The sequence below is a fragment of the Rhinatrema bivittatum genome, chromosome 9 (genome assembly GCF_901001135.1).
Source record: "Rhinatrema bivittatum chromosome 9, aRhiBiv1.1, whole genome shotgun sequence".
Lineage (NCBI taxonomy): Eukaryota > Metazoa > Chordata > Amphibia > Gymnophiona > Rhinatrematidae > Rhinatrema > Rhinatrema bivittatum.
This window is the reverse complement of record NC_042623.1, coordinates 151,357,363-151,385,189: the sequence shown is the minus strand read 5'-3', so window position 1 is coordinate 151,385,189 and position 27,827 is coordinate 151,357,363. Positions and strand designations below refer to the sequence as shown.

At 42.9% G+C, this 27,827-nt stretch overlaps 1 protein-coding gene across 2 annotated transcripts in view; it reads left to right on the top strand.

Annotated features, from left to right (window-relative positions):
* Window positions 1-6,761: 6,761 nt before the first annotated feature.
* LOC115098998 (putative serine protease K12H4.7) overlaps window positions 6,762-27,827 on the top strand; it is a 127,486-nt gene continuing 106,420 nt past the window's right edge. Inside the window, exons 1-4 of one of the 2 annotated variants that reach the window (XM_029616211.1) lie at window positions 6,762-6,984; window positions 12,939-13,117; window positions 15,110-15,342; window positions 19,142-19,277. In XM_029616211.1, the coding sequence (XP_029472071.1) occupies window positions 6,811-6,984; window positions 12,939-13,117; window positions 15,110-15,342; window positions 19,142-19,277 (722 nt within the window). In that variant the 5' untranslated portion in view covers window positions 6,762-6,810. The remainder of the gene's footprint in view (window positions 6,985-12,938; window positions 13,118-15,109; window positions 15,343-19,141; window positions 19,278-27,827) is intronic. The other variant, XM_029616210.1, reaches the window with a different exon arrangement.

Below are 27,827 nucleotides of genomic sequence, written 5' to 3'. Positions count from 1 at the left end.
GGGGAGGAAATCAGCTTCCCATCTAGTTTTGGGGAGTAATGGACGTGAAAGACAATGAAAGTTGGAGGAGAGTAGGGGGAAAGGATGAGAAAGGGAAGGGGATGCAGGGTAGCGGGAGGGAGGAATGTTGTGCTGGAGCCACCGCTGCCACTCTGCTGTAGAATGGAGACTTTGCTGCTTGTGCCTTTCTGTCCTTCCCCTGTCCCTGCTCTTCAGTCTCAAGGAGGGAGGGACCCGCAATCCCCAAGGTTAGCTCTGACTTAAAAAGAGAGGGGATGAAGGAGCAGAGGGAGACAGACAATTCTGGTTCCAAGTTTTGAAAAGCTGGCTGTCTGGATTATTGAATCTGGAAATGATAAATGATCAAGTGTGATGACAATCTGGATTGTCCCACTCAAATATAGTGACAGAATGGGAGCAAGAGTGAGCTGACTATTCAATAGAAGATATATGGCAAAAGCTACCTGCTTGCACATAGACCTACCAACTAACCACAAGTCATTGGTTTTACCACCTGACCCTTAGCACCAATACTAATTGTTTGTTTTACTATTATTTTACCATTTGGGGCCTGCCCTAGAGAGTTTATAATCCAAGTGGACATCTAAGGCAATGGGAGATAAAGTGATTAAGCCAAGGTCACAACAAATGTCAGTGGAAGAAGCAGGAATTGAACTCTGGCCTCCTGAAGCTTAGTGGAGGCTGACTTGGACATTGTTGCTATTACAGAGACATGGTTCACAGAGTGTCATGACTGGGATATGGCCATCCAAGGGTATAACTTGTTAAGAAAGGACAGAGAGAACAGAAAAGGGGGAAGAATAGCACTTTATGTCAAAAACATATCAATGCAACTGAAATGCAAATGACGTGGGGTAGTAAGAAGCATTATGGGTTATCCCAAAACTAAAGGATGGTTCTTTCATTTACACTGGCATGGTCAATAGGCCTCTAAACCAAACTGGAGACCTGAATTGAGATCTGGTGAAGGACATCCAAAAGCTGGGAAAGAAGGGAGAATTGTTGATTATTGGAGATTTTAATCTGCCGGATGTGAATTGGAGAATCCCTTCTGCAGAATCTGTAAGAAGTCGAGAGATAGTGGATGCCCTGCAAGGGACCTTGCTCAAACAAATGCTAATGGAACCTATGAAGGAGAGTGTGATACTTGACCCAGTGCTCAATGTCTTTAATGTCCTGACAGGTGCCCACCTGAGCACCAGTGATCATCAGACAGTATGGTTTGATATTGCAAATAAGATACAGAGAAGTCACAAGAGAGCCAAGTTTTGAATTTTAAAAATACGGACTTTGACAAAATGGGGATGTCCCTGGAGGAAGAACTAGAAGACTGGGAGAAAATGGGCAAGGTGGAATAACAGGGGGCTAAATTAAAAGGAGCTACTACAAAGGCAAAAAATCTATATATTAGAAAAGTAAACAAAAGTACAAGGAAAAAGAAACCGATTTGGTTCTCAAAAGGAGGTGGCAGAAAAAATTAAAGGCAAAAAGAACAGCGTTCAGGAAGTATAAAAGATCCCCAAAAAAAAGGAACACAGGGAAGATTAGTTGGCAAACCTGAGGGAGATGAAAAAAGAAATCAGGAAAGCAAAATGTCAAGCGGAAGAAAGGATTGCCAAAAAGGTAAAGAGAGGTGACAAAACATTTTTCAGATATATCAGAGAAAGAAGGAAGGCTCAAAGTGGTATAGTGAAATTGAAAGGTGACAGGGAGCAGTGTGTAGAGTCAAAGAAATGGAAGAAATATTAAACAAATACTTCAGTTCGGTGTTCACTAAAGAAGAGAATGTATGGGAAGAGATAGGAAAAGAAAACTGAAAGAAGGCAATGCCATGGGGCTGTATGAGGTACATCCCAGGAGACTACAGGAACTCATAGATGTCCTGGCAGATCCACTGAAAGACCTGTTCAATAGATCCCTGGAAATGCAAGTGGTGCTGCAAGATTGGAGAAGAACATTTGTGGTCCCACTTTGCAAGAGTGGTAGCAGAGAGGAGGCTGAAAACTAGAGGCCAGTTAGCCTCACCTCAGTCATAGGAAAATGAATAGAGAGTCTGCTGAAAGAAAGGGTAGTGAACTATCTACAATCCAGTAAGTTGCTGGACCCGAAGCAGCATTAATTCACCTGGGGAAAGTCCTGTCAGACAATCCTGAATGATTTTTTGATTGGGTGACTACAAAATTGGATCGAGGAAGAGCCCTCAATGAAATTTACTTGGATTTCAGCAAAGCTTTTGATACAGTCCTGCATAGGAGGTTTGTGACTAAAATGAGAAACTTAGGAGTGGGCACCAAGGTGGTGGAATGGATTACAAAATGGTTGACTGATACAACTCAGCGTGTAATGTTAAATAGAATCTGCTCTGAAGAGAGAACGGTGTTTTGCACAGTGCCACAAGGATCAGTTTTGGGACCGGTTCTGTTAGACGATAAAGTTTGCCTATTTGCGGATGATACTAAGATCTGCAACAGAGTGGACATGCCTGAAGGTAGGGAGAGAATAAAAAGTGATTTAAGAAAGCTTGAAGAGTGGTCAAAGATTTGGCAACTGGGATTCAATGCCAAATGCAGAATCATGCATCTGGGATGCAATTATCCAAAAGAGCTGTACAATACATGATGGGAGGGTTAAAGACTAATGTGCATGGACCAAGAGATGGATCTTGGGGTAATAGTGTCTAGCGATCTGAAGATGGCAAAGCAATGTGACAATGCAATAGCTAAAGCCAGAAGAATGCTGGGCTGCACAGAGAAAGGAATAACCAGTAAGAAAAAGGAGTTGATAATGTCCTTGTACTGGTCCTTGGTGAGGCCTCACCTGGAATAATATGTCCAGTTCTGGAGCCCGTATCTCAAAAAGGATAGAGACAAGATGGAGGCAGTCCAGAGAAGGATGACCAAACTGGTATGGAGTCAGTATCGGAAGACTTATGAGGAGAGCCTGAAGAATCTAAATATGCATACCCTGGAAGAGAGGAGATGCAAGGGAGATATGATATAGACCTTCAGATACCTGAAATGTTTTAATGATGTATGAACTTTGAACCTTTACTGTTGGAAAGAAATCAGTAGAACTAGGGGTCACAAACTGAAATGCCAGGGGGGATGACTCAGAACCAACGTCAGGAAATATTTCTTCATGGAGAGGATGGTGAATACCTGGAATGCCCTTCCAAAGGAAGTGGTAAAGACGAAAACATTCAAAGAATTCAAAGGGGCATGGGATAAACACTGTGGATCCCTAAAGACTAGAGGATGGAAATGAAGAAAATATTGCATAGGTGTAACTTGTTGGTGTGGCAGTTACTTCCTCAACCAATAAGCCTTGATTCTTTTGATGCAACTGCAACATTGCACACCGCTTCAACAGCAGGAGGAAAAGAGGAGCTTGATTCAGACAACAACCAATGAGGGACCCAACGTTTATGGTCTAGGGCAGTGGTTCTCAACCTTTCTCCCATCGTGACACACCTGACAGGCCACGCTCACATCTGTGACACACTGCTCATTACAATTCATGGCGAAAATAAAAAGTAACGGTCTGGTAATTATTTTTATTGTTTAAAATGACACAAGGAAAAGATACATATTCTGTCTGAACAGAAATTGCATAAATAGTAAACTTCCCACACCAAAACAGCACCAACATCCAGCACTTAAACAGTAACCACCTTACCTAAGAAAAGGCAACACTGAAATATTACACCAGGCCTTAAGACACCAATACACCTCCTATTAGGAAAACGGAGCAAGTCAGGCTGCTATAGAGCCCTACACAGAAACTACACGCCAGCAGAAAACCTCACCTGAATCACATGTGCTGACCCTCACCTAACAAAGAATAAAGAGACCAAAACGCATAACTAGAAGCATGCAGACAAAAACTGAATTGGAAACTGCAACAAGCCAGAGACTCTGTGTGCAGTGTAATAAAGGAAAAAAGAAACATCACCCATCCTTATAAATCAAATCAAGAAATATAAAATCATCAGCAGTAAAACTGTACTAACAAAAAGAACAGATTGTTTCAAAACAGCTGATGAATGGAATATCCAATAATTAAAAACTCATATAAAAATTTTCTAAATACCAATAAAATATTTCAAAATAGCAGACACAAAGACCCAGTAATGAAAAATAAGGATACAAAAATGTTTTTGCTCTGCATACCTGGAAACGTTTGATATCCAGGTGTCCTGAGATTGTTCTGAATTAGCAGGAGGCGGGGTGGTTTGCTTGGAACTTTCTCCTCTCTCTCTTAGTCACATACCAGCGCTCTCTCTCACACTGGCTCTCAATGACACACCTATACACACATGCTCTCAGTCACTCACATATACACATGCTTTTTCTCTCACTTATATAGGCTCTCAATTACACATTTACACACATGCTGTCTATCTTTTCACGCTTACACACACAGGCTTTCAATCACACACATATATGCTGTCTTTTTCTCTCACACATAGACTCTCATTCACATGCTTACAAACATGCTCTCTCTCTCTCATTTACACACAGGCTCTCAATCACATACTCACGTGCTCCCTCACCTAAACCAGCTCTCAATCACACACAGACACATATGCTCTCTCCCTTACTTATACACACAGGCTCTTAATCATACATACACATGATTTCTCTCACACACAAAGGATCTCAATCATACACACACACTCTTTCACACAAACAGGTTTCCAATCACAAACTTACACATATAGGTTCCCAATTGTAAACTTACATTCATGCTCTCTCTCTCACAGGCAGGCTCTCAATCACAGACATACATGCTATCTCATTCACACTCATGCCCACATGCTTGCTTGCTCATTCACTCTCTCTCCCTCCCCCCGGAACTAGCGGCAGCAGCAGCCTCTTCCCAACCCTAACCTTCATTTTCAGCCCTCGCGGAGGAGGAGTCCCATCGGCCACGGGGGTTGACGTTCTTCTTCCTTTTTCTCCGAGCCGTGCTGCTCATTCCTCCGGCCGCGCCTCTCTTCTCTTCTTCGGGCCGACGCTGACACACTAGCATGGTCTCTTCTTCCCGCGCACGCACCCGCTGCTCACCACTTCCTCTTCCGGGCTGCGGGGGGGGGGGGGGGGGGGCAGGAAGAACAGACCATGCCGGTGCCGCTGACTCCAGGTGTCCTTCCACGTTCTGCCCGGGCTGACAGCATTTTAAGCCCGGGCAGAGGAGGACCAGGGAGCAGCTGGGTCAGCGGGGGACCGGGAAGTGTGGCGACACACCTGTGTATTCTTGGTGACACACTGGTGTGTCGCGACACACCGGTTGAGAACCACTGGTCTAGGGAAATGGGGGTAACCTGCACAGATCAGCAGTTAAGGATATTAACAGAAGGTATGGGATTACAACCCTTAACCAATAAGCCTTGATGCTTTTGACACAACTGTAACATCGTTCTTTGCTTTGTTGGTGGTAGGAGTGGGGTGGAAGAGGAATTGGATTCAGATGACAAAGAACACGGACCCTGACTTTTATGGTCTGGGGTATTGATGCGCAGACATAAGGGAAAAAGCACAGGACTGCTGCTAAGGCCAAGTCCTTAAGCAAAGCATATCAAGCAGCACCATCTGAATTTTCAAGTAGGCTCATCACCCAGTAAAAATCTTGCTAGCAGTAAATTGTTATGCAGTATCATAAGGCTTGGGGTTAACTGCACGGATCAGCAGTTGCTATCCTTAAGAGATTCATGGGGTAACTTGCACAAAGTGGCAGATAATACCATAAGAAGCTTGTGCCATCATTACTATGTTACTATTTAACCAGCCTCTCCTGCTGTCATCATATATGGCCTTGTACAAAATAATTCAATACCCCAATGCCCCTTCTTCAAAGGGCTTATAGTACACAAAAACATGTGCACAGGTGGTTGAAGTGACTTTCTCAAGGTGGTACAGGGATGGAGGAGGCACTGAAATCAAACTTTCCCCTATCACAGCTCTCTGCTTTACCTCTCCAATAATCAGTCCTTTACAAGTGGATCCAGACATGGATTCTTTCAGCCTCATTACACCATATTCTGGAACTTATCCTGTTAACAGCAGTAGACTAGGATCTCAGAAATCCAGGACTGGCTCAGGCTGTCAGAGCTGAACTTGCTTAGGTGACAAAAATGACCTGAGAGAGATGAATTTTTTCCTACACTTCCATTTCTAAGTCTGTCACGCTGCTGAAACACTAATGAGGGGAACTGTTTTTTTTTGTTTGTTTTTGTATTTCCAGACCAAAGAAAATGAAAATCCATAGCCTTAAGATATCAAATCCCTTATAATATTTATGCAAATGATACTGTTGATGATGCTGGAGATGAATAAATGGGGGAGAGGATGAGTGCCTTAAGGTGAGATCTCAGGTAGCAGCATTGTCTGCCTCTCTTCATATATGATTTAGGAAAATAGATCCTAGCTAAGGTGATTAATAGTGCCAAATCAACAGGGACAGGCTGAGTTAGTCCTGATCTTACTTCCACTGCTCTAACTATAAGTTCATGCATGCACTGGGAGTAAAACCAGGCCTGGCCTTCTTGACAAGGAGCTATATAGGGTCATGGTAATGCCAGTAAATTTAGAAGTAGGAGTCAAAAATGCAGGACTGAGGCAGATAGACCAGGCACTTGGAGCTACAGAGGCTGACTGGGCTACCCCTTAACATAAAACATTAACGTCAGCCTGCCTTGCAGACTCTGACCGCTTGAGATCAGCTGATACATCTGTCAGCTGAAAAGTCACATGACCCCTCCTCTAGCTGCAGTGTTTGCCTGCTGTAAGCATGGCTTTTTCGCTGGCAGGACTCGTGTTCTGTTCAGGGCTGTGCTTCTCTTCTGCATTTCTTTCTTCTAGGCGCTATAGAAATCCTGTTCCCCTATTCCCTTCAGTGGACGAGCACTGGTTTGATCAGAAACTTGATCATTTCAATGGCGCAGAAAGTAGAGTTTGGAAGCAGGTGAGTAAATACTAGTAAAATTTTGGGATAAAGTGTTGACTGATGAGATATTTTTCTTTTTCCTTGCATTCAACATGCCTTAACTTTCTCCTGCTTTGCTTTCTTTTATAATGATACTTACTGGCACATTCGAAAGACAGGAAGCATTTAATTCTGAATTCTTCATGCATTGGATTTACTGTATTGTACAAGACATAAAAACATTAGGGGAAGATGAAACAAGTTTTGTTTATAAAATTTGCAATGTAATGTAAAAATGTTTCAGATGAGGAGAAGAGACCAAGGAAGCAGCTGTAAGTTAAAAACAGAGTGTGTATGCAAACGATATTCATATGCTAATATCATTCTAATTGAAGGAAGGGATCCACGGGGGGGGGGGGATGACTTTGCAGCTGGATATTTATTTATGCTATTGTTTTATGTAACCCACTATGGGCTGTCTCCATGAATTAGCAGACAATAAGCATACTAAATAAATAAATGACTTGCCATATTTATATTATAATGCTATTTCTATGATTTTACCTTGCTTGCCTTTTTGCCAAAAATTATTATTTGTATTTCTTGAAATCTGGTAGAGAGCATTGGCTGCTCAACCTGCTTGATCTGCAACAGTTCAGATAAAGTAGTATGATTACCATGTTAGTCCATTTGAATGCACGGAAATAAAGGTTAACAAAGAAAAATATAAGGTGATACCTGTTTATTGGACTAACTTAATGCATTATTTCACTAGCTTTCAGAAGTTAGTCCCTTTCTCAGGTCCAAGCGGAATGAGCAGGTCAAAGCAAGAGATGACAACAGTCAGAAGATACAAGTGAACTATAACATACATCACAAGCATCAGCATGTTAACCTTCATCCAGTACAGCCATGGTTTCATGGGGGACTGAAATTGCTAAAAAGATGGCTTTGTCCTTATGAAAATGTAACAACTGGGGTTTGTCCTTAAGCAAAGTACATGTAGGGTCACCTTCCCAGCCTCAGAGAGAATTGGGGGTTACTATCCTGAGGTGGAAAATCAAATCTCCAGGGACAGAATAAACTGCAGGGCCGTACCAAACTAAGAAAGAACACTCCACACCAACAACCCACTCTCCAGACTCAAGTTATGTTCGAAAAACGATATAGTTTACTGTAGAATCTTCAGAGTCAAACATAATGGCAGCTCAAGAAGATGCAGAAATTTAACAGAATCACAGTTCCAGAAAATCTCTAACTCCTCCTTATGACGTTTCCTTAAATAACAGTTTCTTACAGCAACACACTGGGGCGGATTTTCAGAGTCCTGCTCGCCTAAATCCGCCCAAAACCGGGCGGATTTAGGCGAGCAGGACCCTGTGCGCCGGTGAGCCTATTTTACATAGGCTCACCGGCGCGCGCAGAGCCCTGGGACTCGCGTAAGTCCCGGGGTTCTCCGAGGGGGGCGTGTCGGGGGCGTGTCGGGGGGCGGGCCCGAACCGCGCGGCGTTTAGGGGGCGTGCCGGGAGCGTTTCGGGGGCGGGCCCGGAGGCGTGGTTACAGCCCGGGGCGGCCCGGGGGCGTGGCCGCGCCCTCCGGACCCGCCCCCAGCGCGCAGGAGGCCCGCTGACGCGCGGGGATTTACGCCTCCCTCCGGGAGGCGTAAATCCCCCGACAAAGGTAAGGGGGGGGGCTTAGACAGGGCCGGGTGGGTGGGTTAGGTAGGGGAAGGGAGGGGAAGGTGAGGGGAGGGCAAAAGGAAGTTCCCTCCGAGGCCGCTCCGATTTCGGAGCGGCCTCGGAGGGAACGGGGGTAGGCTGCGCGGCTCGGCGCGCGCCGGCTATACAAAATCGATAGCCTTGCGCGCGCCGATCCAGGTTTTTAGCAGATACGCGCGGCTCCGCGCGTATCTACTAAAATCCAGCGTACTTTTGTTTGCGCCTGGAGCACAAACAAAAGTAGGCCTATTCGCGGAGTATGAAAATCCGCCCCACTGTCTCTGGTTACTTTTGTTTCTTTTCTTTCCTCAGTCTTTTTAACAACCTATCCTGGTCCCCTCTTTCTTCTCATCAGTTAGCCACATAATTACTCACAAGAGTGTCCTGTTCAGCTCAAGTAAAAATCTTTCTTGTGAAACATCAGGCACAGTTCGTCTTCCTGGTCCACATAAGTTCCTGCCCCAGTTAAGCACAACTTTTATCTTTTAAACTTCTAGGCGGTATTGCAATCCTCTGCTTCTTCCATTCAGGCCTTTGGAGATTTTCAGGAGAAAATCTCTGCCCCGTTCCTGCTATTCCCCTTCTGTAACCCTGGGAAAAGATCATACCGCCCCCCCCCCCCCGCCCCCCCGTTTCCTCCCCTTGAAATCTGGAACAGCCCTAGACTCTAGGGTTTTTATCACTTCTCCTCAATAACCGAGCCCTTAGGGGATGTACCCCCTTGACTGTCAAGAAGGGCATGTAACACCCTCTGACCAACAGATGACCTAGAGCCCTGGAACATTCTTACACTGGCTCCAGATTAACCTCTTCCCCTCCAAACATCCTGTGCACTTCCAGCATATGTTACACACTGTTTGAGGCTCTGCAGATTTCACATAAGGGGGAAACCTCTATTTTACCACAAAACCTATTAGCACTGCTATCTTCTATACACTCTTGCAGCACAGGAGCCACAAAAGGCTTTGGCCTAAGCAGAAATCTGAGGACAATAGAAGATTTTGCAAGATGGGCGCTCATAGCACTATCAGTGCAAAGTAAAGTTAGCAGATAAGAAACATCTTTTGAACAGGAGTAAGCATGCTGAGGATTGCCCTGAACAGCTTTTTTAACTGATTACCCAGTTTGCTAATGAATCTGCTGGCTCTCCATCTGTTAGCTGCAATCCTACAGCTGAGGGTTTTGCCATGCTTTTCGAGAAGAAGATTTCATTTGGATTCTCCATTGAGGAGCCCTTGGTGGTATCATTGGGCAAGCACACTGAATGTTGCATTGTTACAGGTTGCAACAAAGTCGAATCTACCCTGTTTGTGTTGAGGATGGAATTCTCTTCCTTCATGTTGACCTCTTCAGTGGGGATCAACCTGCTATTGGGCAGTATGCATTCTTCTACCTCTCTGTTAGACCCAGTTCCCTCTCTTTCTGTCAAAACAAAACAAAAAACAGATTTGGGCTTGTCTACATTTATTTTACCCATGATTAACTCTTATTTAACCAAGGACAATTTTCTATTCTCTCCAAAGCTAGCAAAGGTCTATCCCCTATTGAAAAATGATTCCTAATATACTCCTGTGATGAGTCTTTATGGTAAAGGTGTTCTTTGACTAGTTTAATAACTTTTGTCACTAAGACCAATGTCCTTCATCTGTGTCAATCTGGGTTTAGAAGGGATTTGGTAGGACTGTATTGATCTGTTTCAAATCTTGACTTACAGACTGGATGTTTCAGGTTGCCTGAGGTTCTTTAGTCAATAATCACAACACTGGTAAAAATGTATTGGGGTCAAAAATTACAACTTTTATCTACAACCAGATTCACAATTACTCTCACAATTGAGTCTACCACATATATCAAGTTTTGTGTATGTATTGTGGTTTCTTAAAGACTTTTCAATCATCGGTCATGGTTGTGTGCTCTCATATCTTTTTTTATAATTTTTAATTCATTTTTTATATAGATATATTAAAGAGCTTTAATAACAACTGTCCAAAGTACTTATCTTTTGACTTGAGAGATCAAAAAACGCTGAGCTATCATGAGCTCTGTGCCCAAAACGCTGGAGTAAGGATCTCTCTCAAGGAGGTCCAGAAACACTGTCCACAGTTTACGCTATTTCATCAACAGAAACTTCTCTGTGTGAGGGGAAAAAAGAGAACATTTACCAGACCTTCTATAACCCATGCAGTACAGTAATGTGATGAAGAAAAACTTGCCCTGAAGAGACAGAAACAAGTGTAAAGAAATCAAAGCTTTACTGATGTCAGAAAGAAAACCTCTTTTAACAGAGTTTTTTGCTTCAAAATATTCCTCCTTCTATAAGAAAGGCTAAGGAACAGACAAAGGTAGGAGCACCGTATAGCGGAGAACAATGAAATGTTCTAAAGGCAGAGGAGTGAAGAGAGTCTTCAAAAGTAACGCCCGAAAGCTTGGAGTTAAAAGAAGTATGCGAAGCAGCTGCAGAGGCAAATTTTCAAAGCCATTCAAGTGGGCGAATAGGAATTTCTGTGTGTGAACTGATGGCCTGGAATCGTCCTCCCTGAGGACAGATAATAAAAGTGTGCATGGGGCTTCACAAGGCATGCACTTTCAGCTGCAGTTTTAGGGCAGGCATTCCTGGGGGGCTCACAAACCAACCTGAGCAGATTATATTTTCAAGTGTGCCTTCGTTTCTTTTGCTTACAAAATCTACCTGCACAAAAAGCAGGTGTGAATGTCCCACAGGTACTTTGTACCCACTGTAGGTTTCCAAGTGAGAAGAGCTGCGTATCTTCTTTTTCAAAATCGGTGCAGAGTTTATGGGGGGAAAAGTACACCACAGGCCCATGACATTGGGTTTGAACACAGCCTAAAATGTCCCTTTTGCAGGAGAAAGATTGGTATTAAGCCTTTTGAACATGCCAAGTTAAAATACCTCCTTTGGGATTGAATCTAATAGCTCAGTATTGCTTCAGTCCCATATGTGTATATACTGTATATTGTAAGACAGTTGCTTCCTTATAATTGCTATTGTAGCCGTTCCCCCGTTTAGCCACATCCAGGGGTGCTACGGGTGCAGATCCAAGTCCGAATGAAGGGAAGCTCTCTTCCTGGGCCCCTGGCATGGTCAGTCACTATTACAGTCACAGGCTCACAGTCTAGCGCACTGATTACAACCGGGTGCAAGAGAGTCCAGTATAAGAGAAAGGAAGCCAAAAGTATTAGACTGGGTAAAAATAAATACCCCAGTGTGCACCCAGTCAGCCAAATCACTGGAAGAAAGAAGGAAACAAAATCAAGCAAAGTCCAAAAGTGGTGTTCCAAATAAAGCTTTTACTGCAACTTAAAGAAAAGCATTCAGGCCAAAATCACAAAAATCAAAACCAGCATCAAACAAATCACTGCAATGAAAATAATGGTTTCCGTATCCAGTTGAGATCTTCTCATCTCTCTCCTACCTCTTGCACTTTCATCCATGGAAAATGTACCCTCACCAATGAGGATGGCATAAGTAGAGTGCAGCTCCAGCATAAACTGGTCAGTGGAAAAATATCCCCCAGTCCAAAACTTTAGAAAAATCCCAAACTGTAATCCAATTCCAAAATATCCAAAAAGCTCTCCGCTATTTCTAGAGCCAGACTCCAGCCCTTCTCCTTAGATTTCTCAAGTACAAGAGTTAAAAAAACACAAAACCCCATTTCTTCTCACCCTTGCTTTTTCTGGTGCTCGGACAAAAAGATCCGGCGACATTCTGTCCTGCAGGATCCCGGGGGGATGCCCTTCCATCCAGGCTGAGCCAGTCTGTATCCAGAAATCTTCTCTTTACTTCTAAAAGCCCAACTGTAGATCCAGACCTCCAGGGATGAGTTAAAAAGATCCTACAGCCAAGCTCCAACTCCTCTCCAGCCTCTTGCTCAAGATCCAGGGACGATCTTTAGCTTCTCCTTCCTTCTCTCTCCAACCCCACTCTCCAGTCACCTTCCCACCAAAGAATGAGCATGCTCCGAGGGATTATATACCCCTAGAAGCCTCCCCCTCCCCCCAAAAAAAGGTGGGTTTATGGACATGGGAGGATCCCCAAATTTGCAAAACCCTTCCCACTACCCATTGCTGAATAATGTGCAGGATGGATTTCTGGTGACTGGCAAAGCCCGGTCACACTATATATTGTACATCCTTAGTACAGTAAGTTACCTGGATCAGGGATGGTTAATGGATAAATGTCCCTGAACTGTTTGCCAATAAGAATAAGGTGCTGAATGTTTTACCTTCAACAGCTGTCTGGTCTTCTTTTGGCAGAGGTTTTTCATTAATGACACTTTCTATGATGGTGGGCCTGTTTTCCTGATGATTGGAGGAGAAGGACCTGCAAATCCAGCTTGGATGGTGTCAGGGACCTGGTTAAGATATGCTGAGAAGTTGAAGGCTCTCTGCCTGCTGCTGGAACATAGGTTTTATGGGAAAAGTCATCCCACTGAGTAAGTGATAATGAAAACAGATGGGACTACAGTAGCAATTTCTAAATGTAGTAAATCTTTCTCTCTATCTCTCTCCTCCTCTGCCGTGTCTTCTAGAAAATGTTGTCGTATCTGATTCAAGAACCTTTTTTGAATATCTAAGCCCTGCGTTTGGCCCACATTTTCTCTCTTGCCTGTTATGAGGAAATTAATTGGTGCAACTCTAAAACTGAATGATAGATTAGTGAGTGCCTTTAAGAAATGACATCCTAACATGATGGAAAAACTTCACAGAAATCTCTATGACCAAGAGAATACCCAAATCATATGGAAAGTTGGGAAATTCACTATCAGGCCAATACAGTAAAATTCGCGGGAGAGCGGGCGAGCGTCTGCTCTCCCGGCACTTGCACAGGCCACTCTCCTGTGCGCGCGATTCACTAAAAAAAAATTCAAATTAGGGCCCGCGGTAAAAAGAGGCGCTAGGGACACTAGCGCGTCCCTAGCGCCTCTTTTTTGACAGTAGCAGCGGCTGTCAGCAAGTTTGACAGCTGACGCTCAATTTTGCCGGCGACGGTTCTCAAACCTGCTAACAGCCACGGGTTCAGAAACCGGACGCCGGCAAAATTGAGCGTCCGGTTTTCGAGCCGCGGGCTGATTAAAAATTTTTTTTTTTTTTAATTTTTAATTATTTTTAACTTTTGGGACCTCCGACTTAATATCGCCATGATATTAAGTCAGAGGGTGTACAGAAAAGCAGTTTTTACTGCTTTTCTGTGCACTTTCCCGGTGCCCGGAGAAATTAGCGCCTACCTTTTGGTAGGCGCTAATTTCTGAAAGTAAAATGTGTGGCTTGGCTGCACATTTTACTTACTGAATCACGCGGGAATAACTAATAGGGCCATCAACATGCATTTGCACGTTGCGGGTGCTATTAGTTTCGGGGGGGTTGGATGCGCTTTTTCGATGCGCTATTACCCCTTACTGAATAAGGGGTAAAACTAGCACATCGAAAATGCATGTCCAATCGCAGGTTAACAGTGCGCTCCACCGGAGCGCACTGTACTGTATCGGCCTGTATGTTCTTACTCAATAGTATTATTATAATTACATAAATTCCTAGTCACTGAAAAATATCACATATATACAAATACAAAATAGGGAGGAGGAGGTTTTTATAACCTATTACTGAAATATTGTTGGAAAGCAACTTTGCATCCATTAATTTCTGAGGTCTTTTCCTGCTGTTATAAATAGGAGTTTATGTATTTATAATAATAATTTTCAGTAAGAACATAGTGAGTTTCCAAACTTTCCATGTGATTAGGGTATTTTCTTGGTCATAGAGAATTATGTGAAGTTTTTGCATCTTTAATTTCCTTTGGGATTGTTTCAAAAGCCTATTTGTTTGTTTTTATGAATCCTAACATGATGCAGTAGCACGTATTTATTGTGTGGCAGACAAGCATATCCAGGAGAGAGTTCATATATGTTGTCTTTATTGTGCTCACTGGACTGATATTTATATATTTTCCTTACTCTGTGACATGTTATTTATTTTGTTTTAAAATATTATATTCTGCTTATCCACCAATGCTTTTCTAAATTATTAAACCCCAAATAGTGAGAAAGTGAAAAAATCATTTACTTCCCCTATTTTTGTTGTGTAGATTTGTAATCTTTTCAAGCCTTTAAAAAGGGGTTTAATAATTTAGAAAAGCATTTTTATATATATAAAAAAAAAAAGAGTATGGACCAATGATTAAATCCCTGTCAATTTATTCATGGAACATAGTTCATGTTGTAAGAGACGAAAAAGGGTAGTATGATGGTCCCAAATCTTTAAATATACAATATATTGCTTATGAAAAAATTCTTCATTTTTTGGGCAATACGTGCTTTGTTATATTTAGATTTTTTCGTTGTTGCTGTGCAATGGGCTTTTTTGTGTGTGTGTTTGATTTTGCTTTCTGACAGCACAATTCTGCTGACATTGAACATTTTGAATTTTAGAGATATGAGAACAGCCAATCTCCAGTACCTCAGCAGCAAGCAGGCCTTGGCCGACCTTGCCCACTTTCAGACCGTGATGACGCAGAAGTTGAAGCTGAGCCATAGTAAATGGGTTGCGTTTGGTGGGTCTTACCCAGGATCCCTTGCAACATGGTACAGACTCAAGTATCCCCACTTGATATATGCGGCAGTTGCCACCAGTGCACCAGTCTATGCATTAATCAATTTCACAGGTAAGCATGTGTAAGCTTCACTATAAACCAGAAATGCAAACTACGGTTTAGCACACAGTAGATATTATAGCTACCATTCCTGAATGTAATCTGCTTTGAAGTACCTGAAAGGTGGAATATATATAACCCCCTTTTTGATGGGTGTCCTTAATACAGGCATACATGGTTATCCAGGGGCCACAAACTCCCTTCTCTTGCTCTCAGTCCACAGGTTTTGGGCGCAGGTGTTCTGGCGGGGAAGAGGATTCAACCGCCAGGCCCAAGGCAAACATGAGTTGTGCAACTCACAGTCACTCAGTCTTTTTCTCTTAGATGTAGTCACGTTTGAGATGTCCTTGCTGGAGGGGCACCTTGTATTCTTGCAAAAGACACTGGACATGCTGGTGTGGTGTTCCAACCAAACTTTTACTGCACCCGAAAATATCTTCAATCTAATTAGCAACCAAAATTCTCCAAATGATCTTCTCAAACAAATTCCAAAGGTACTGCTTGTCTCAGACCTACAAAGCTGAGTTAGTGGGGGTGGCTTGCGGGAATGACAGCTACTACCTGGAGATAATACCTTTATTCAAAAAACATATACACGGTTAATGCGACTCCAACATTGCTCTATGCTTCAACGGCAAGAGGAAATGTGGAAAAAAGGATTTGCATTCACAAAAAAGAGGGGAGTAGCTTGCTTGTTACGGCGGTTACTACCCCAAACCAAATAATGCCTGATACTTCACTTTCACTGCATATCCAGCATAGCTCACTGCTTCAACGGCAGTTGGGAATGAAGAAAAGATGATTTATATTCAGACAACAACCAACAAGGACTAAATTACATAGTCGGGAAAAGCAAATAAGCATGGGTGTAGCTTGCTTGTTACGGCGGTTACTACCCCAAATCAATTAAGCATGATACTTCACTTGGAAAAATGTCCAGCGCAGCTCACTGCTTCAACGGCAGGGGGGAATGAAGTAAAGTGGAATTATATTCAGACAACCAACAAGGACTGAATTGCACAGGCTGGGTAAACAAATAAGCGTGGGAGTAGCTTGCTTATTGTGGCAGTTACTACCCCTAACCAATTAAGCTAGATAATTAAGCTCCAGCACTACCCTCTACAGCAGAGCTTTCCAAACTGTGTGTCGGGACACGTTAGTGTGTCGCCTGCAGTGTGCAGGTGTGTCGTGCAAGCCCGGTCAACTCTGACGCAAGTTTGGGCTTTTTTTTTCTAGAGATTCACTTTTTTTTTTCAGTTTATGGGTTGCTTATTATTGGGTGATTTTTGCTGTCAATCGCGTTTTTTTGGGGGGCTTGGTGGGTGGAACAAGCCCAGCCATCCTTGCATTGGCTGCTGCTGCTGCCGATGAGGCCTGGCCATGAGGAGTACTGACTGCAAGCAGCAGTGTCTGGTGATCATGGAAGGGAGTGAAGCACTTAACTGGCAACAATCAAAAAGACGAGGTACATGAGTGTGGGGGCCAGACATGTGCTGGGGGGAGAGAGATGAGTGAGTGGGGGGCAAACGTGCTGGGGGGACAGACATGTGCTTGAGGGGGAGAGATATGAGTGTGTGGGGGCCAGACATGTGCTGGGGGGAGGAGAGAGATGAGTGAGTGGGGGGCAAACGTGCTGGGGGGACAGACATGTGCTTGAGGGGGAGAGAAATGAGTGTGTGGGGGTCAGACATGTGCTTGAGGGGGAGAGAGATGAGTGAGTGGGGGGCAAACGTGCCGGGGGGACAGACATGTGCTTGAGGGGGAGAGAGATGAGTGAGTGAGGGGCAAACGTGCTGGGGGGACAGACATGTGCTTGAGGGGGAGAGATATGAGTGAGTGGGGGCCAGACATGTGCTGGGGGGAGGAGAGAGATGAGTGTGTGAGGGACAGACAATTTGTTTTATTATTGTTTCTCATAAATTATAACAATAACATGAATCTTGGAATATATATTTTTAATATAAATTTAAGGTTTTCATGAGATAGGTTGTGTCGTGAAACATTTTATTTATGTATATATTTAAGGAAACATACATAAATTGTCGAAATATGTTTCGTTCGTTTAACCTTTAACCTCTGGTTTACTAGTAGACTGAATTACCGTGTCGTGAAATTATGTTTGTCTAAAAAGTGTGTCACCAACATGAAAAGTTTGGAAAGCTCTGCTCTACAGCAATGGCGGGGGTGGAAGTGAAATAGAACCAAAAAGTTACTAAGGGCCAAGAGTAACAGATAAGTATGAGAAAATAATAAGTGTGAAAGCTTGCTGGGCAGACTGGATGGGCCGTTTGGTCTTCTTCTGCCGTCATTTCTATGTTTCTATGTTTAGTGTCCTTTCAGGTGGCAGGTACAAGTGAAACAAACTCAACACTCTTAAGTGATAGAGAGTGGGTTCCTAGTGGGGACTGGGAGCTCCTGTTTTTCTCTGATGATACTCTGGACCTCTGTCTTAGAAGTCCCAAAACAGCATAAAACAACATCTTTGCTCCTCCTCATGGAAACAGAACTCTTCCCCCAAAATTGCCACTCACGTCTCCACTGGCATGCCACTGCCTCTCCCTCTTTTCTATGGTAGGCAGGGAATTGCAATTCTTTGACTCTCTCCAGACAGGGGGGAAATCTCCTGAGGTAGGACCAGGCCCCACACAAAAATCCAACTTTTCCATAAATCAGACTCGCACAAAAAACTCTTCCATTCTCAGAGACACTCCCTGCCAGACTGAAGGGGTACTGGCTAGAAATATGCCTCTTCCCCTGCTATCAGGCTATGGGACCTAAAATTGGGGAAAACTCAGCAAAACTCTCCAGCTTCCTTGAACTCGAGCACAAATTGCCACACTGCTTTTACTCTGCCTCTTTTTATACAGGATGCCGACCATTCCAGGCATCATCACAGGAAATGTCTGCAAGGGATAGTCTGCCAATTCCTACCTCCTGCCTAATCCTAATTTAGGACTTAAACTAGGGACAAAATACATAGTGGGGACCTAGAGGGTCCATACATATAAATCAAATAAATAAATAATGTGGTGTTAGATTGGTTGTACTTGCAGTACCATACCTGAGTTGTAATGCCAAATAGAAACAAGAGGCATTGCAAGACAACAAGATTTATTGCTTAATCGTGTTAATTTTAACATAGCAGGTTGTAGTTTACACAACCCTCTTACATTTTTTCAGCTAATGCATGTGGTCCTGGGTGGCATATTCCACCACCAGACCAAGCTGTGAAAGGCATATTGTAATGACCACTGGCAATGTTCTTTATTGTATGATGCACTGCCACCTGCCATCCTACACGGTAACTCCAATACAGAAGGAACACTGATCCAGTGCTGGTTGTTAGATCTCAACTCCAAGCTTTTTTAGGTTTCTGAGATAAGCATGGAAAATTCTTGTTGGAAAGAAGTGAAGGGAAAGCCAGAGATCAATTAGGGTCTGTGGTATTGAACAGTAAGTAAATTAGGTAGACTACGGCCTTTATCTGCTGCCATATTCTATGTTTCTCTGTCTCTTGTCCTCATTTCGAAGTGCTAGAGGCCACAGTGAATGAGGAAAATAGTCATTTAGACTCCTAAAATCCTTGAATAACACATAGTATTACCATAAAGTCCTACTGGGTGTAGCCTGGAGGTTAGATTAGACAGGGAAGCAGACAACCAGTGTTTAAATCCTGTTTCTGCCACAGATTCTCAATATCACTTTGTTCAGGTCACTGCTTTCTTGGATTATAAACTCATTGGACCTATTGTGTATTTGTTTCTATAGTGTACCTTATGAATGAATGAATGCGTGATTTTTAATCCTGTAGAATATTTGGAAGTTGTACAAACCTCCCTGGCTGACTATAACTCTGAATGCCCTAAAGCAGTGAAGAGCGCCTCTGACACTCTGGTGATGATGTTAAAGAAGAAGGAAAACTATGTTAAGATCACGGAGGACTTCAAGTAAGCAACATTTTTACTTTTATCAGATCACTTTATGTCTGTGGACAGTCTATATCAAATGAATAAACTAAATAAATTGTCATTGTCTTAAACGAGCTCTGTACCTGATATTTTTGGCAAGCAATCAATCGTTTAGTTAAATATTCTGATTTAGAAGTAGACAGACAGTAATAAATGAAAATGAATCTCATCTGTCCAGACTGCAGATTGATAACGTCATTGTGTAATCTGAAGACCTCTAGGCATGTGCTTCACCATGCAAGTCAGTGCTGGAACTTCCATTTTGGATTTGGTGCTGTGGCCAAGAGGGAAATCAGTCCCTTTCTGCCAGTGAAGATTCAGGGATCACCTGTGAGGCTGGAAATGGGGAGCTGGGGGTGGGTGGTGCTTTTTGGGCCAGAAAAGCTCACGTGTGGTTCTGGGATAGAAGGTTTGGTGTATTCCAGTGGGCTGTGGGGGTTACATAAGATCTGGCGGTGGGGAGGAGCCCTTCCTTCTAGAGAGGGGGTTTGTGGGGATCAATTTTGATACAAGGTGGGATTGGGGTTCTGGTAGGCCAGGGGGTCCTTTTTCATTCTGAGCTGGCGGGTGGAGATTTCTGAAGGGCTATGGAGAACATAAAAATATAAGAAGTTACTATACTGGGTCAGATTTAGGGTCCATCAATCCCAGCATCCTGTTTCAAACAGTGGCCATTCCAGGATACAAGTACCTGGCAAGTACCCAAACATTAAGTAGAGATCCCATGCTATTAATGCCAGTAATAAGCAGTAGCTGTTCCCTAAGTCAACTTCCTAATACAATTTATGGACTTCTCTTTGAGGAGCCTGTCCAAACCTTTTTTAAACCCAGGTAAGCTAACTTCATTAGCAACATCCTCTGACAATGAATTCCAGAGCTTAATTGAGCGTTGAGTGAAAAATAATATTCTCCAATTTGTTTTAAATGTACTGCTTGCTAATTTCATGGAATGCTTCCCTAGTCCTTCTATTATCTAAAAGAGTAAACAACCAATTCATATTTACCTGTTTTAGTCCTCTCGTGATTTTGTAGACTTTAATCATATCCCCCCTCAACCATCTCTTCTCCACACTAAACAGCCCTAATCTCTTTAGCCTTTTCTAATAGGGGAGCCATTCCATGCACTTTATCATTTTGGTCGCCCTTCTCTGTACTTTCTCCAGTGCAACTATATTTTTTTTTTAGATGTGGTGACCAGAATTGTACACAGTACTCAAGGTGCGGTCTCACCATGGAACAATAAAGAGGCCTTATAACATTGTCTGTTCTATTAACCATTCCCTTTTTAGCAATTCCTAACATTCTGTTTGCCTTTTTGACTGCCGTAGCACATTGAGCCAACAATTTCAATGTATTGTCCACTATGATGCCTAGATCTTTTTTGTGAGTTGGAACTCCTAACTTGAAACCTAACATCAAGAGCTACAGCTTGGGTTATTTTTCCCTGTATGCATCACCTTGCACTTGTCCACATTAAATTTCATCTGCCATTTGGACGCCAAATCTTCCAGTCTTGCAAGGTCCTCCTGCAATGTATCACAATCCGCTAGTGATTTAACTACTCTGAATAATTTTGTGTCAAATGCAAATTTGTCCAACTTTGCTCTGGGGTGGGGGGTTCCTGAAGGCTGCAGAGGCTGGATTTGAGTTTTGGGTTGAGTGTTTATATGGGGGCAAGGGACAGCAGAGGCTCATAAACGGGTTTGGAGGGGTAGGTGCCAGCATTAATGCATGTGCTCATGAGGTTTAGTTAACTTTGCTGTACTAAGTGGCCTCTGTTAAGCCTTTTATTATTAATACTGGATGTGCTATCCAGCATTAATATCTAATAAGGCCATTGATATAAACTTTAATATTTTGGGAGTCATTTGTGTTTGTATTACATTACTGTATGGTAACGCTAATATCCATGCTTAAAACATGCATTGCACATGGATGTTAATTAATGTCCACATTAAGGCATATTAACAAATGTTAAATATGGGCCTTTATTAACACTAATGCCCTTTGGCACATAGAACTCTACGTATGTACGTTGTTTCTCATAGTTTATTAGACCTAATTGGGATTTGTAAGTTATTTGAGTTCCCCAGCACCCCAAATAGACAATGTCCTTTGAAAATGATAATGGAAAAACTGGCTGTGGAGCCAATGAATGTCCCGGGGACTCCTGGAACTGGTATGAAGCTGCTGTGTGATTTGCCTCTCCAGTGGTAAGAAAACTCAGATCTTGTCTCATCATAATAACCATAGAAAGGGAAGGGTGAGACACCATTGAAGATGAGGCTGGGTCTACTGTGGCCTAGCTCCAAATATTGCTTGGGATAGAAAAAGGGAGCGTACAGTTTCCAGAAAGTTGCCTACTCAGCTGTATTCCCCTCAGTTTTTCCTAGGCTTTGTAATCTCTTGCTCCCCCGTTTCTCACCATACTTAAAATATCCTCTCTCCTCCAATCTGTATCATACTTATTTGTTATTTAGATAGAATTGTTACAAGTACAAAGGTTGGATTATCATACCAATTTGGATGTGGAGCTTTTGTTACTAAAGGTTGCTGATTGGTTGGTGTGTTTATAGAATAGATCAGGATGGTCACTAAATCTGTATTTTTTTTAAATTAAAAATGCTGAAACATTGAAAATTTTACAGCTCTCCTGAGGATTTTAGGTCTGTAATGAAAGTTTTGGTAATGAGTAAACTAGATCACTGTAACACATTATATCTAGGACTTCCTGTGTCTTTATTGCGAGTACTTCAATCTGTACAAAATACGGCTGCATGTATTATCACCAGGGAAAAGAGAAAGATGACATTTCTCCTAAGCTAAATGAGTTGCATTAGCTAGCTATATGGTTTAGAGTCCAGTTTAGAATTCATGACTTACTGCATAAGATGGTTCATGGACAAGGGGTGCACCTAGTCTTATGAAATTGCTGGGAGAAGAGACGGCTGAGGGGAAATATGATAGAAGTCTATAAAATCATGAATGGAGTGGCATGGGTAAATGCGAATCAGTTGTTTTACTCTTTCAAAAAATAAAAAGACTAGGAGACACTCCTTAAAGTTATTAAGTAGCACATTCAAAATGAATCCAAGAAAATACTTTTTCACTCAAGACACAGTTAAGCTCTGGAAGTCATTGCTGGAGGATGTGATAGAGGCAATTAATGAAGACGGTTTAAAAAATAAATTTGGTCAAGTTCCTGGAGGAAAAGTCCACCAGTTGTTACTAACCAGACAGACTTGAGGAAAGCCACTGCTTATCCCCGGGCATAAGCTTCTTGGAATATATCTTCTATCTGGGATCCTGCCAGGTGCTTGTGACCTGGATTGGCCAATGTTGGAAACAGATTACTGGACTTGATCTGATACAGTGTGGCAGGTCTTGTATTCTTATGAGAAGGGGATGGGGTTAGGAAGGGAGGAGGAGGACTGGGAATAGGAGAGGGAGAGAGAGGACAGGAGGTGGGGGATGTGCCACTTTGAAGCAGGTGCAGATGTACGCATTGACCGTGTACAGACACGGTGATTTCAAAATGAAAAATCTGCACATAATTTCCCTCCCTTGACTTAACCGTTGACAGAGGTAAAAGCATCTGCACTCTGAAGAGTATGGGTACTTTTACCCATGGTGAGGGAGAGGGCAGTTTTCAGCGGGGCTCTTTACCGATGTAGAAAGCTCTGAAACTTGTCCTCCTGATTTTTACCTAAATTAAGAATAGTGTTAAATTCAGAAACGTTCCTGTGGCAGAGATGGAGTGGATGGGGGGTAGAGAGGAGAAAATTGGAATAATGGGAGATCACCAATGTTGATATTCATACACATTTTAAATAATGGTTTATGAAAGCATTAAAACTTTTTTATCAATATTCAGTACTGTATCTTCCTGGGCTGGGGAGGGGAGATGGGAAAGATTGGCTTGAACTGAGTGCTAATTAAGAACATTTACAATTGACCATTTCTGCTCTTTTGGCAGTTCATTTTGGTTGATTCTTTTCCTGTCTCTCTAAACCATAGTAACAGACACTGCTTAGTAGATCTGTCTCTCTTCCTCCTGTCTGGTTGCAGTTTCTCCTCATGTGTGACTGCCTCCGCACTGCTGTTTCCTCTTCTGCTTTTCACTTCTCTTGCATAGAGCTCAGTCTCTTAAACCCGGCTCCTGCTGCTAATGTGGCAGACTGTACTGTCAACACGTAGTTACATGAGATCTATAGACAGCTGTTTGCAGCAAAACCCCCAGTTAGAGGATGTGTGGGTCCCTGGTAGAATTGTCACCTGCTGTAGAGGAGGCCTGGGTTCTATTCCCAGCCAATGCAGCAGTAAAACCTTTTTTTTTTTTTTAAATCTTAATCTCACTTGCATAACATGAACTAGGTTTTCACAGGACACATGCAGAAATCTGTGGGAGTACTACATGAGGGAATGGGGGAGAAGAGGCCTATGTGCACCAACCATGAGAGAGACCCTGGGGTGATAATGCTTGATGGCCTCAAGCTGGCAAAATAGTTTGATAAGGTGGTGGCCAAAGGCAGAGAGATGCTGGGGTGAAGAGGAAGAAGCCTAACCAGCAGAAAAAAGGAGGTGATAATGCCTCTGTATTGATCATTGGTGCAATCTCACCTAGAATATTGTGTCCAGTTCTGGAAGCCGTACCTCCCAAAGGATATGGACAGCTAGAGATGGGCCAGAAAAAGGCAACCAAAATGGTGAGGGGTCTCACCAAAACCCATATGAAATGAGACTTAAGGTCCTATATCTGTGTGCTCGAGGAATGTATTTTCGTTGGAAATGAAATGAGAAATGTTAACAATTTCCTGTTTCATTTCATTAGGTTTTTAAACAAAGTGAAAGAAAAACAAACAATTTCAGTCATTTTCATTTGTTTTGTTAAAATAAATAATAAATAAATAAATAAGGCGGTCGCTGCTGCCAAACCTCCCAGACCCTCCCCTGATCCTGTCCAGCTCCCTCTCTGGACCCTCTTACCCTCTTGCTAATAATTTCTTCACAGGACAGAAGCAATTCCTGGTTGCCCTGCAGCTGGCGCTGTTGCTAATGGTGTCGACAGAACGAGGCCAGTGCCACTGTAAAGATTTTGCCACTAGCCAGGTCCTGGCGGATGCCATTTTGCATGGCAAAAATGTACAATGGCTCTGGCCTCGTTCTGCCGGCACCATTTGCACTGGTGCCAGCTATGGGGCAAGAACAACCAAGGATTGCTCCTTCCCCTTAAGGAAAGTTTCAAAAGTAGCGTAAGAGGCTGAGAGTGGGGAATCTATTGGTCTGCAGACCCAACATTTTTTTTACATGTGTTTTGTTTTTCTTTCTGTTTAATTTTTTTAAAGCAGCCAATGACGGACTTATGATTTTGTCGCACCTAGGCATTGTTGGTGCCGTCACGCCCCCTGACCCTTCAGAAAGGTCAGATAACAAGGAGTATAACGTCTAAGGCCCAGCATCATAGTTTCCTGCAACAGTTCAGGGGTAGATTCTGAGGCAAAAGTTTGAAAATTCTTAAGCATATTAACAAACATTTCCATCTTCTATTTTGAATTTTAAAAATAAAGTAGTTTTCCAACCTTGCTTGTGTCTATATAATTTATCTTCTTTTTATTGGATAAGGAAAAAAGAGAAGAGAATGGGTTAAGGAGGGGAGGAAGACCAGGAGTGGGGGAAGGACAGGGCTAGGGAAGGGAGGGAGACGCGGGCATGGGGGAAGAAGAGGGGGAGAGAGAGGACTGGGGATGGAGAGGGAGAGGTGATTTGGGATGGAGATGGTGGGGGAGATGGGGGAAGATCAAGGAAAGGTGGGGGGAATTTCAGGAATCTGGAATGGGAGGAGAGAGGGGGAGGTTCTGGGATTGAGGGAGTAGGAAAAGTTTGAGGATGGGGGGGGGGGGGGGTTCCAGGAAAATGTGAGCTCCTTAGAATTTTGAAGAGTTTCCATGTTTGTAATTCCTTCCAACCTTTTTGGGTTTGGGAATTATTCCTTCCTTTCCAATGAATTGTCCTAGGAATTCCCATTGTCTGAACTGGCGTTTTTCTTTGCTTATTTTCAATCTTGATGCAGTTATTGTTTCTAGTACCTTCTCCAGTCAGTGGTCATGTTCCAGTCATTATGCTCTCATGGCTTTCAAGACGTTTGGCCATCTTGCGCTGGAATATTTCAGGGGCTGAAGTGAAGCAGTAACGTCCCCATGGTGTTATGAGTGCAGTCAGCTTGGTACTCTCCTCATCTGATGGGTTCTGCCAAAATCTACTGGCTGCACCACGTTTGGAGAATAAGGCTCCTCCTGCCAAGGAGGGCATTATCTTTAGCTAGTGTAGGAAGGATGAATTTCTCCCTTTTGACATTTTTATTGCGTTGTCGGATCCACACATAGGTGAATGTTCCCATTACATTTGGTCACTGGAAGCTTAGGTGCACACCATTCAGTTAAGTCAGTTCATTGTTCAATCACAGCAGCCATCTCCAGGGATTTCAGCTCCACCTTGGCCTTCGGTAAAGAGGTTTCAGATTATGATGGGAAGTTGCTCCTTGTTTTAAGATAATTTTGACTGGCCACCCCTTTAAGAATTGCATCTCAGGAAAAAGATGCTTGTGGTTTTGACTCAGCAGATAAGTCACATTGCTACTCCTGATGGAAATGTGAGCTTAAGTTATATTCAGTTTTGTAAATTGATGGTCGGATTGCAGGGCTAACAAACATGTCAGTCCTTAGCTATAAGGCATTTTTAATGCACATGACTTTCCTTTTAATTTTGACTGTCCTGCTTCGAGAGGAAACTGTCACCCTTTAGTCATCCTAACTAATTTCATGGTGTCACAATTCTATGTTTAGAGATGTCAGAATTATAATGTTAAATTAATTGGATGGATGGGCAGACTGTGTATTATCACTTTTGTTTGAATTGACATATGGTGCAACCATTCTTTTTATATTTTCCTAAGAATGTCCTCCACGTCTTCCTGAATATGTAAACTTATGTATCCTGAAGCTATGCTCAGCATCAGCAGAGTTTGTCGCACTACATAATCTTGTGTTGCTTTTATTGCTGTTTATATTATTTTATACCTTTGCACCATTTGAATTGTATTGGTATATAAAAATAAAATTGTCATTGCCATACATTTACATATAAATCAAAACAAAATAAAAAGGGATATGCTATAAAAATACTTCAAATACACTTTATATAAATAAATATAATTTTATTACATACCTCTCAGATTCAGGGCAGCAGCAGTAAATATAGCAGTGAAAGCAGGCAATTCTATATCTTCATCTGAAGATGGCAGCAGCAGTATGAATCCTGGGTCTGGACAAAGAACTGTTTCTCTTTTGTAGCAGCTTTTGTGCCAGTGAACATCTTGCTGGCTATGCTGATTAGCAATTAGACAAAGCCAATCAGCATGTAGTTCTCTGTAAAGGAGTGGACTTCCACCCCCCTTTAACCTGTATGGGACCAAGCATCTAGCCTGGTCCACCTTAAACTCATAAAGGGAAAAAGCTCTGTGGGCAGGACCCTGCTGGGAACAGGGGGCCCTGCATCTCCAGGAGAAGGCAGTTTCTATAAAATCTCTAACCTAAAGCAAGGCAGTGAGTATACTGCTGGAGGTAAGCAGTGCGTGTTACATATGATGAATACTGTTATAATAAAGTGCAGGCTTGTTTAGGTAATTCGGTCACACAGTAAGGGATCTTAGTAGTTTGTCGAATGTGCAGATGGGCTGCCAATAATGCGGCAACAATCTAATTATGCGGCTTCTACCTTGGGCTTGCAGGATCCCAGGCCCTAGGTGCTCTGTCTGTATCTGACAGAATGTGTGTATACCTCTGTCTCTGTATCTGACAGAGAGTATGTATATGGCTGTGTGATTGCCTCATTGCTTGGCAACTAGTTCAAGAGCTGATTGGTTGGCAAGAGGCTTTCATAACAGGCCCCAACCCCCCTCCCAAACTCGGAAGGGGGTTGGGGTGACCAACTAAATGGATGGAAGGGGGACTGCAGCTCTGTTTGCTCACCCGTGATTTAAGCTGTGCCTTGCTTCTTGGCTATTTAGAAAAACTGTGACATTTGTAACGGAGATTCTTTGGTTTAGTAGAGGCACATGCACTCCAGGTCACAGGATGTATTTCTCGAGGTTTGGCTTGGTGGGATTTTCAAAGCTGTTGAAGCACATTCTGAGCAGAAAATGGAGGGAGTCAGACAGATAACCCATGGGCAGCTTTTAGAAAATCCACCGGGCTGATATTTTCTTGCAATCCACCCCTGAATATCAGTTTGTTCAGCCAATTCTAAAAATTAGCCAGAGAAACCCTTTAAATATGACCCCCTGTGAGACCCCCCCCGTGAGACTTCAGAAACTATGCAGGGCCGTGCCTGGCCAGTATTTGGATGGGGGCCCTAACTGGAATGTTTGGGACTGTATATAACTGGTGTTAATGCTCCAGTCCTCCAGGCTCAGTTTACTTTATGAATATGAAGCAGCCTGGGATACTTTTTCCTGTGTGTGTTGTTGTGGCT